This window comes from Fonsecaea multimorphosa (assembly GCF_000836435.1).
Source record: "Fonsecaea multimorphosa CBS 102226 unplaced genomic scaffold supercont1.6, whole genome shotgun sequence".
In the NCBI taxonomy this organism is placed as follows: domain Eukaryota; kingdom Fungi; phylum Ascomycota; class Eurotiomycetes; order Chaetothyriales; family Herpotrichiellaceae; genus Fonsecaea; species Fonsecaea multimorphosa.
The window spans coordinates 1,041,553-1,052,759 of record NW_015971640.1 but is presented as its reverse complement, the minus strand read 5'-3'; the positions used below and the strand labels follow the sequence as shown (position 1 = coordinate 1,052,759).

Sequence of the window (11,207 nt, the reverse complement as noted above, 5' to 3'; positions counted from 1 at the left end):
TGACGGGATCTAGTACAAGGAAGAGGTCAACTGCATGTGACAGATAGCCTACCGCGAATCACTGTACGTGAACTGGCAGAACAAAATACCCACTGCCTATTCCGGAATTCTGTCGACCTTTAGAAGACAATCTGTCATCTGCTACTGGCGTCGATCTAATTCAATAGACAGCTGTTGGTGCTTATTCCAATGTGATGAGGATTGGCGTGCACGGCAAAGTCTCGGCTAAGGCGTGGTTGGCCTTACAGAAGGTGTGTGATACTGACAGGGTCGGTACCGCAGATATATCAATATATATATATATATAGACTCGTGGTTTTCGAAAAGCCGGTACCTAGCCAAGGGATCCCTACCAGTGTGACTTGGACAGCTAGCTTCAGTAACTAAAGAGTGCATTTGTCCCGGATGCACATATTAACAGTTGAGTCTCGAATTTGAAAGGCTCCATGTGATGAGGCCGTCAAAGCAGACAAGCAAATAGACTCCAGTAGACATCCCCCTGCAGACATTCTTGAAACTAGTAGGGGATTCTGTTGTACTCTTCAACGCACGTCTCTCCCAGAAGTGACACTTTGTCCTGGCCTCCATCGAGGTGTTTGCTCAGAACTTCAAGTTTTCAGTCACCAAAGCTGCCTGCCAAAGATGGGTCCAAAGGAGGATAACATTGCTGCTCTCAGCAGGTCATGACCGCTGTCCTTGGAACCCGGTGCCGTCCCATCCATCTCCAGCCTTCGGTCTTTGACCTCTCCGTATGGCCAAACCCTCAGTCGCAGCGAGCCCGAGTCGAGTACTCTTCTCATCATCCTGACCGCCCCTGCCATTGGCACCCGTCAGCACCTCCTCCAGCGTCTGGACCCGATCAGCCACCGCTACGAGCACTACTGATTTCTTGGAAGGATCGAACGTATACGATGTTGGGCCGACCTGCTGCATGTTGTGGCCCTGCCCCATTCCAGGTATTGGCCGAGGCTCTGTAAGCACTTCCCAGACTGGGATTTGCTGTACAAGTTATACGTTCTTTATGGACTCTGTTGCGCGTGGGATCTCCTCGGCACTTGAATTTGCGCAGAGGCTGCCGGCTGAGGCCATTGCCACAAGGAGAAATGCTTGAAAGCATATAGTGGCTGCCCGAGGTGGTTCTGCTTATGGGTGGTCCGTTTTTGCGATGGTAGCTGGTGTGAAACGACCGACGTCCCAAAGCAGAAACAAATGAGGCAGCATTCCTGATAAAAACCAAGCTCGCATCCAGTGCCGTAGCCAATTTCCCTGATGGCGATATTGTGGTGAGCCTTGGAGGTTCTCGAGAAGATTGAGCTCACTGATTCGGGCTATTGGACGCGGGGCTCTTCCCGGCTTTGTCTATCTCGATTCAATCTGGATCTCGGGGAATAGGGGGCTGCTTTACGGTGCTTGCGCCTGGGCGGGAGATTGCGAACCCGAGCTGCTGACAGAGATCTAGAACCCTAGCTAGCCTCCTCGACGAGACCCGTGCGCGGCATGGGCTGTACGATAGCGTCGGCTGTGGAGTACAGAGGCACTTGGACAGTCGGAGCTGACCCCCTGGAGGGCTTTCGCGTTAATAATGCCTCTCCTTCGTCAATCGCCCCGCTTTCTTCGTGGGTCAGCCCAAATGGTCGTTAAGGTTACTCTTCTGGTGGCCTCCTGCTACCCTTTTCGCTATAACATGCACCCTGCCTCTTTCACGTTGGTATTACGGAGGATGAATCCTTTACTCAACTAGCTAGAAAGAATGAAGACTCATGGTCGTGATTTCGAGACAGTAGCGATCCTTCGGCGACCTCCTGCTACCCTCTTCGGTATGAAATGCTCCGTGCTAGCCTGATCTCGACACCAAGCTTCAGTAGTCAATTAGCTGAGAACAATTGATGGGCTCGTCAGCTCAATTTCTCACTCCCCCAAACCCATATCCAAAGAGTGTCTGATGTCGTGAGGTGCAGATCACAAAGGTATATATATGCAATGATCAGCTCGCAATTCCATTGCTTCTTCTCGCACTCTTCCCCCAGACAGATAGTCGCGCGAAGAGCAGTACCGTCCAGCGAAAATCAAAGCCTTGCCTGATCTCCGACACCCGTGCGCCAATCGCCGCAGTCACACCAGGTCCCATACCCTCACCGCCTCCGACAATGCGCGTCCTATCAGTCTTCGTTGCGGCCATGGCGGCCATGGCTGCCGCAGCGCCTCTCGCGGACACGCCCGTTAAAAGGAGCGTGGAGTCCCAGCTGCAGACGGAATTGGCAACGTACCAACAGCAGTACCAGAAATACCTTGCCCTGTACAATCTCCAACAGATTGACGTCGCGGTGGCGCAGCAGAGCGGCAACCAGGCCGAGATCGCGCAGGCAGAGGCCACCGCGCAAGGTTATCTGTCCAAGTTGGACTACTACGAGGAGGTAAGTAGAGATTTTCAACCCCTGATCCAGATGGATCATTACGACCCGTCAAGTTTCAAACGACAAGGGGGCCACCGCGCCGACTAGAGGGATAGATGGACAGATTGCTGACCTTGCGCGTGGCCGAAATAGCAAATCACCATCGTATCTGAACAGCTCTCGTCGGCCGGCGCCGAGTGCGAGGGCGACCCGGGTGCTGGGGAGGATGGCGATAAAGGGAACGATGAAGGTTGCCTATAGGTTCGTCTTGGGCTTGTTGCTAGCAGGACAGGGGAGGGGGGAGGTGACATCTTGCGGCTCTGCTCGCTGCCTTTCTTTCGATTAACACCATCGGTGCTGGCTTTGCCCACCCGGGGAGGGGCTTCCTAACACCTCGAAGCGCACATTCAGATGGTCTTTCTGTGTTCCAGAGTTGGGAGCCAAGTTGGTTTAGTCTAGTGTGTGCCTCAATTGCAGACCGAATCCCAGCCACTCTGAACCCCGGCGATCCTGGCTTCTCGCCTCCTGGGGCCTGTCCTTGGGGTACAGGTGCTGATGGCGGCTGCTCCCCAAATAAGTTCGAAAATTCGTTTGGTCTATCTATCCAGCCGGCTGAAGCACCCGCAACGGATCTTTGGCTATTCTTTCTGCGTGCCTATGGCTGTGGGTCGTGAGTGAGTTTGCCGCGTGTAGCTGACTGCAGCACAGCCTAGCGTACGCTTTCCGCTCGGTTGGCTGTTTCCTTCCAAACAAAATCAAACAGTTTCGATGTACCTTTTGAATTCCCTGTAAAACGTGAAGATTAGCATTTTGGCGAGCCGGGCAAGGGTTGCCAAACGAACCAGTCTGTCACAGCCTCTCTCCATATGCGCAGTTCATGCTCTCTCGATGCGGCGAAATAGTCGACAAACTCCGAGCCGAAGACCTGCCTTGTAACGCTATCTGGAGCAGCAAATCTCCGGACCGCGTCCTGTAATGTGTTGGGTAGGAGAACCGCCGTGCGACCTCTCGATTTCTCGGCCCACGCCGGCGGGAGCGTCAGCTCGAGATTGTCCCGAATGCCGCGCTAGCCGGCTCCCAGAATGGCGTGTAACGTGAAATGGGGATGCGTGTCGGCTCCAGGAACGCGAACTTCGAATCTGGTGGCGCTGGGTTTGCAAACAGGCGGGGCAATGAGCCTGATGGACGACAGACGGTCCTCGAGACCCCAGCTTAAATCCACAGGCGCCCAGTAGTTTTCGACGAGCCGCTTGTACGAGTTGACTGTGGGCGCAAAGACTGGCATGAGATCTGGTAACGCTTCCAACAGGCTCGCGAGGAAGCTTCTTCCTAGGTCAGAGAGATGTGCGATATCGTGCTACTTGGCGGTATCATCGGGCACCTCTCTTGCGAACAGATTTCTTCCATCTGCACCACATAGGGAAACATGGACGTGGCCAGAATTGCCAGCGAATCCTTGTAGAGGTTTTGCCATGAAACACGGCGTCACATTGTGGTCGACGCCAATAGATTTCACCAGATACCTGTTCTCGCTTTTAGCAATAGGCGGTGAGTGACACGGGCATGGCGTACTTGAAGAGGGACACCCTGTCGGCGATCTCGCCAACTTCGGAGACCTTCAAAGCCTAGAATGCGCTGTCAGCTCACGGAACGGCCAGATGGCATTCTCAGGCGTACCGCTTCATAAACACCAGGGCCGGTTTCGGTGTGCCAGCCCTCGATGTTACAGTTGAACTGTGCACTTTTGTCGAAGATGTCGTAAAAGTACCGTCTCGTGGCGTTGGGTCTCGACAGGCTATATCCAAAGTTGTCGACGGTTATAGGGCGCAAACGCTTCGGGGCATTGTCTTCCAGGAAAGCAGCCACGTTCGGTCGATGGGCTGTGTGACTGTCTGAAGCATAACCTTCCTCTCCGGGAGTCTGGAAATTCATGAACTCAAGTTCGACTAAGCAAGGATATTAGTAGCGGGTGACTAGATGTGGATGGAGAGGGGAAAATCCACCTCCTGCCATGGCTTCAAACCCAGCCCCTACAAGCTCGTTTCGTAAAGACTTTAGCATGCTGCGACTGCACACAGAAACCTGCAAGAAATGGTGAGAACGCCGCGAAGAGCCTCCATTCCGTTCGCTCTGGGTGACCAGGTCCGGTTAGTTGTGCTACTGATTGCGAATTTTCATGTGAAAAATCAACCAGGGTTCACTAAAGACCCCACACTAATCTAAGGGACCTAGTGAATAACTAAGCTTTAAGGGCAACGCCACAAAGCTTAATTCCCTCCACACCTATCAACTTCTGGCCCCGACTACCTAGTTACGCTCCAAAAGGACTAGGAGATAGTTATACGCACGAATACTCCAACGTATGCTCAACATTCGAGGGTTTAGCTCGTGCTAGATTATTACACTGCCTTAGAACGCCGCTTATCGCTACTATTCGATCCTGATTTCTATATACGTCGAAAGTCTACGTAAGCTATATTTCTAGTCACATCCGGTCACGCTACCTTATATCGAGTAATGGTTAGCCGAAAAGGGCGCGTAGAAAACTCGGCTAACCTTAGTCGACTATAAATAGTGCCGTACCGTAGTTAGTAAAAATGACCACGGACCTGGTCCACGGTTCAAGATACCCAGCGAGTATACTTTTCATAGTTGTCGCCAGCTAAGGAGCTAGGTGACTAATATTTCACGCTTGGCAGTGGACCTGTGGTATCCAGGCAGCATAGATCTCAGCCACGGCAGCGAAATCGCAGAAGGACCTAGTCGTCCTATGAGTTCCTAACGGTGTGACTAGAATTGTATAGTATAGATATAAACAATATCTGAATCTTATTAAACATAATCTAGTACTAAACCTACAATATATTCTACTAAGATAACCGGCCGACGATTCTACAGTTTACCGTACCGGCCAAGTTCCGCGGACCAGAGAGTGTGGAACCAGGATCTGATGATCCAAGGGATCAAGACGACTAATTCAATACCTTCGCTGGCCACGATTCTTCATTTAGGAATACTGTATCGCCTTACGACCATGGAAGAGCATGCACCGGACCTGCAATCGGGGACGGCGATGGGGGTTATTATATCCTAATTCATCGTATGGCTTTCAAGTTTCGCGTAGGTGGCAACGATTCGTTTTCCAATCCAAGTCACGGTGCACCAGAGCTTTTCATGCTTCATACCTGATCGTGAAGCACTTCTCTACAAAGCTTATGGACATCAAGCATGAGAGTGGCCGCTCCACTGACGTTGCCCTCGAAATTTTGGCCATGTTCGTATCTTCTCCTAAGGCTCGTTTACTAACTTGAGAGCAGACTTCTCGGGGTCGCTTCGGCGGCTACTCTCTCACCCGTGGAAGAATCACAGGGGCCAATTCTCTGATGAGCTGAATTCAAAGTTAACGGACAAGAATACCCTATATCAGTGTCGCGAGCGTCCAACATCACCTTTACCGTGGTTTTCAACCAGAGAGTTTCAGTGTTGTCTTCAGACGACAATTTAGATAAGCCCATATGCTGTTGGCTCGCCTCATACCGTTGCCACCCAGAGGATTCTGATAGTACTGGCCAATAATTGTAGTCTCAATACACTGCGTATACGCGGAAGAGCTGGTACATGCGGTGTCTGGTTTGGCCAACGTGATCCAGACAGCTATGTGCGAGGACGCCCAGGATCATTGCTGCAGCAACTGCCTCGCAAGTGGTAGTGACAAGGGCGAGTAAGCCATTTGTCTCCCCTATCAAAGTGAAGGCGAATTTCCCCCATATGGCTGGATTGCGAGGACGGTCAGCCGACCCTTTTCCGCCTTGAACGCAGCTGAATGATGACTGCAGACCAACCATTTCGCAGGCAGCAATACTGACAGGGAGAGAGGAACAAAGGCAAATCCTCTGCTGGTCTTGGCGGACGACTGACCGAAAGTCCCGAGCATTAAGTCCTGGCCCCGGTGCGTGTATTATGACAATGCCGGCCGAATTCGTGGATCGCCGGAATGTTCGGCTTTAAGTTCGGTCGTAGGGTTGCTGTCGACTCTGTTATATACCGTCAAAAGAAGCCATGCTTAATTCTGAGCATCAGATGGGCCAGCTGCCAACTGCGGATGTACCATGACATCAATGCCGATCCGGCGTCATCTTCCGCCATGATTCATCGTGCTCTGCCGTTCACGCGTTGTGGGGTGATAAGACGACTGGAACGGTAAAGTTGTGCTCCGTATTTACTGCAATAATCGACGTTGTTCTGGATGTCTCGCATCCTTTATCCCAGACAAGACAAAGTCGCAGTGTGAGTGGGCAGCTTGTTGACCTCGTGTACGTCCTTCTGCATCGGAGTATAGAGTGTCATCTTCTGCCCAGTCGTCGGCCTCTTCCACTTCCTCAACCTCGACTTCCTCGACTTCCTCTCCTCCTCGTCCTCGAATTCCGAAAAGCCGACTGGACTCGAAACTGTGGACGCATCCAATGAGGAGCATCGATGTGACCACCTCGCGGAACACATTGACGGTATACCTGGAGACTCAATTCAGGAAGATCAGGGAAGCCGATGGTCTGGAGCGGTGGCGTCTTTCGTGAGGATGGAGCGAGACTTGCCATCTACCTTGGCATCGATTATCACGTTGGACGCTCTCAAGTACTGTCCTGGTTCGGCCTTTAGCCTCTCCTTGGCCAAGCCGCCAGCATCTTAGATCAAAGCATCATTGTTGTCCCGCCACTACAGGCAGTCTTATTGAGCATAACGTGCCTTAACTACGGTGGCGGAGTTATGGCACGTGCATGCCTGCCACGATGGACCACGTGATATGCATTCTTCCTGAGGCTGGAAATGAAGTGCCCCAAATTCGGACACAACAACAACTTTACCTCGTGCAAAGTGGGGTATGTGACCTGCCAATGAATCCACTCTGCGGCATCCGAGCTAGAGCCCGGAGAAAGTGTCCAACCGGAAAAGGTATCCACTTTGTCGGATCACGAATTCTGTAATTTCCCATTTCCGGGCAAGAGAATGGCTCTGACAAAGGATGTCCAGAGTCATCTGGAAGCGAGTGCGACTATCACGCAGGTGAGATGCAGCATCAACCGCAAGTGTCAATAACGAGGCACACGCAGGATCACCTTCTCTTGATTTCCCCCGAAGCGAACTATTACAGCAGTCTGGCGAACCTCTCGATTTGGTGGGTCAGAATTCCTGATCCACCAGACTACCCGTTTTCAGACATCCCAGAATAGCATCATCAACCACGAACTTTTTATGGTGCAACGGAGGATGATCACCGACGAACCACCGTCACATGATGTTGAAAACATCTTGATAACGTCGACCACCAGTTTGTGAGGTTCATTAGCGCAGACAGCATCGAGGTGGGACGGTGACCATGTCAATCGATGACTGAGAAATTGACGACCGGGCGGTCTATCGTTAATCGAGGTTCGCGGGAGGTGAAGCCCGATAATCCCTGTCCAATGGCTTGCAAAACTTGAATTACTCTACTCCCCGACAGTCTCATCAGCGTTTTATATGAAGTCCACGCCTTTCTGGTGGGCGGAGAATTGTCCGTCAGTGTCAAACGGACTCCCTTCAGGGATCGGATTCTCGTCCTTTAACTTATTATACGAGCTTCTGCCGTTCACTTTCCCTAGAGGGTATAGTGCTTGCATTTGAATTTTCCATGACCGAGAAGGTCTCTGACTGGACAATTCGAGAATTCTCATCAGCGGCAAGCGGAAAAGAGGGATGTGGGATTTGAACATCATCCGACACAATTTTCCCGCCTGTCTCGTGTGCAGCATCCTGCAAACCTAACTGTTATGAAGTCACTGGAAACGCTCAAAGTCGTTTCATTCAAGCTGTAGCCTTACTTCACCTGCTCGACCCAGTCCGTGGCGAACCGACAACTTATGGGCCTCGATGAAGATTCAAACACACTTGACAGAATCGGGAGCGGCTCTTGAAACGGAAGTTTCTCGATTCTTTCGCCCTGATCTGCGCAAAGAAGAAATAGCAATGTAAAATGCGGGTCACTGACTGTAAAATTTGGAATCTCATTTGCAGGCTGTTGTTATTTAAGAGCTAGACCCTCCCTTCCTGCCAGCCTCTCTGGCCTGTTCACTACCCGGTTCGAATGAGCCTCCAGAGGCCTGGCCTCCTTTGGAGGCGATATCGCGCTAGACCGTAGTAAGCATGATTGAATGAGGTCGGGGAGCATCCAAAAAAAAAGGAGATACGAGTTGACGTCTTTCCATTACCAATATGAAGCGCACAATTGCGCCACTCATCATCCAAAGACCCATTCTTGCAACCTGCATTTTGTTAAAAGTCAAAAAAGCAAACTCATCAAAATACATCGCGGTGATGATCAACGATGACACGATCCGTATAACTGCGTTGTCTGAAAGAAACACTCCTTGAGGTAATGTAACTCTTCTCATCAGAATGAGAACAATAATTCGATGCAGCACTGTGCTCATCTTGTTCCGGACAGAGCGACCTAATATTTTGAGTCTTTCTGAGGCGGAAGCTTCGTGGCCAAATCTGAATGCTGCAACGTGCATTTCCAAGCCCATTACCCTCCTTTTCGTAACCTTAACAGCAACCATTTGTTCGGCTAAAGTAGCCTTCTGTGCCCATGGAAGATGATGAAGGCGTTCGATATCTGACGGACAGGGATCTGAATTCCAAGGGACGCTTGTCACTTGACACTGAACCTTTGGTTTCCGAATCCGGCTCGTTCCGGACCAGAGCTCATCCAGCGACTTGATGAGATTCGAGAACAAATTGGACCTCATTGAAAGCTCCGCTTTGACCATAAAATCATGTCCCGAGAAATGAGTTCTTGAGTCTTTGTAACGGCAATGGATATATATAGAGTTGGCTGCGCCGAGGCAATTTTCTTCATTTTGCTCTTGCATGTGTATCATAATGTCTTTACCCTGGCATTGGACGTCCCAAGAGCCACCGGCGTGTAAAATCTGATAGGTGATATCTGGGGGCATCTCAATCATTGCCCACAAGCACAATATTCCATCACAGGTCGACAGATGCTGCTTACGACGATCTCCGTTCACCAGGCCACTGGCTACTCTGACGTAAATGGTATGAAACATGGCGGCTCCAAAGAGTCTGTCGGTGAAGAATCTGGCTGGTAGATCTCGATGTCTGTTAATCAGATTGAGGTCTCCATCTCGAATGAAGTATTTCTGCGAATCACCGTTGTAAGGACGTCCAAAAGGAATAGCGATCACATTGGAGAGATCATCACGTCGGCGACAGTTAAGGAGACCCACAATCTGTTCCTGGTCGGCAATATTTGATTCTCCAGGGGGAAGTTGCTGATAGGCGAGTGGTATCTCCATACGAAGTCCCTTTTTGGTCAGTTCGAAGCTTACTGTATGTCGTGGTTTCCATGCCTTGCACTTAACGATGTCTCCACATCCAAGAAAGTCAGAGGGTGATAACGCAAGAGCTCCAGTATGTGCGGCGTCCGAGTTGGACTCATCAATTTGATAAAGACCCCAAGCGAAGATGGACTCGTCATTGGACTGCTTGATGATTTCCTCTTGTAGTCTTCGGAACGCTTTCCTCCCTTCGCCGTAGAGAAGAGGCATGTTGACGTCAAATAGACCAAGTAGACAGTACGCGATGTCTTCTTCCCTAGTGGTGGACCTTCTAGCTGCCCAAGACATCCGCTGAGCAATACTTACTTCGAATATAGAGCCTGGAGACTGGAATTCTTGTGAGATACTAGTGATGTCCTGGATGACGTCCGACAGCATTTTCCGCTCCCCTATGGGCGCCCATGTCTTACTGAAGAATATGAGCTTAGGCGGCACAAGCAACTCTTGCAAGGTCCAGCCTCGCGTAAACCATCGACTATGACGGAAGGTGGAACCGTCATTCCTTGGATTTTCGCCGTCACCGACATCGGATAAATAGGCGTAACACGTCTTCGCGTCTCGATACCACTTGAACATCGAATTAATAGCCTCCGACAGCTCGCTGCTGCTATTTTTGTCGATACAGCAGGAGTCAATCCATATCCAACCCAGGTCGTCTCGTAGAGCCCGCTCGCAGCAGCCCTCGATCTTCTTGAAACCTTCCTGGGAAAAGAGCCGAGAAGAATGTTGGTCTGGGTTCTGCTCAAGATTTCGCATGTCCTGGAAAGAGATCTCTTCAGATCTCCACGTGTGAGATAATATAGCGTACGGTGGGATGTCGCTGCAAAATGGCTGTGAGACTTGTTTGGTTCTTGCATTGACTAGCCTCATCTTGTACTTTGTTTCTAGGTCGAATGACTCTGACTAGATCTTGGGCAAGATGCAAGCGACTTTGAAAAACAGAAAGAGCAACACTTCCGTAATGTTCAGTTGAATAAGCATTAAGATCCTAAAGAACGCGGTGAAGAGAGACTTCAAAGTGAGGCTGGCAGTTTTTACCAGTCATGCTGGGAGTCAAACTCGGGAAGACGGAGTGCATCATTCGGCAATGAGCTGGCCCTTTGAACACAGAAATGCCGGCTCAAGGGGTGTGCCAAGTTCAGCCTCATCCATTGGTCGTGAGCGTAGATGAAGCGCCAGCCCGACGGGGAGTGTTTATGGGACTTTGGTAACGTAGCGGCATAGTTGAACATGCATGGAACTTTAGCTAATCACGGAGGTAGAGGAAAGCACTAGTCAAACCACTGACTGGAGCAAACGAGGAAAATATGCGAAGAGAGAAAAGCAGAGGAAATCGCTAGGCGGCAGTGGCCACGGGCAGTCTCTCCAATTCAAGAGCCTCCCAGAGCTACGGGCGGATGGAAGTGACGACCTCTTCGTA

General features: G+C 50.7%; 3 protein-coding genes across 3 annotated transcripts; 1 reads left to right on the top strand and 2 right to left on the bottom strand.

Annotated features, from left to right (window-relative positions):
- Positions 1-2,147: 2,147 nt before the first annotated feature.
- Positions 2,148-2,654, top strand: Z520_04120 (uncharacterized protein; the record flags this gene model as incomplete). Its single annotated transcript, XM_016774630.1, has 2 exons — positions 2,148-2,414; positions 2,547-2,654. 2 exons carry the CDS (start codon positions 2,148-2,150, stop codon positions 2,652-2,654), a joined length of 375 nt encoding a protein of 124 aa, XP_016634557.1.
- Positions 2,655-3,459: 805 nt separating this feature from the next.
- Positions 3,460-4,325, bottom strand: Z520_04119 (uncharacterized protein; the record flags this gene model as incomplete). The annotated part of the gene is made up of 4 exons (XM_016774629.1): positions 3,460-3,715; positions 3,788-3,916; positions 3,966-4,018; positions 4,071-4,325. 4 exons carry the CDS (start codon positions 4,323-4,325, stop codon positions 3,460-3,462), a joined length of 693 nt encoding a protein of 230 aa, XP_016634556.1.
- Positions 4,326-8,557: 4,232 nt separating this feature from the next.
- On the bottom strand, positions 8,558-10,657 carry Z520_04118 (uncharacterized protein; the record flags this gene model as incomplete). The annotated part of the gene is made up of 1 exon (XM_016774628.1): positions 8,558-10,657. One exon carries the CDS (start codon positions 10,655-10,657, stop codon positions 8,558-8,560), a length of 2,100 nt encoding a protein of 699 aa, XP_016634555.1.
- Between the last annotated feature and the right edge of the window lie 550 nt (positions 10,658-11,207).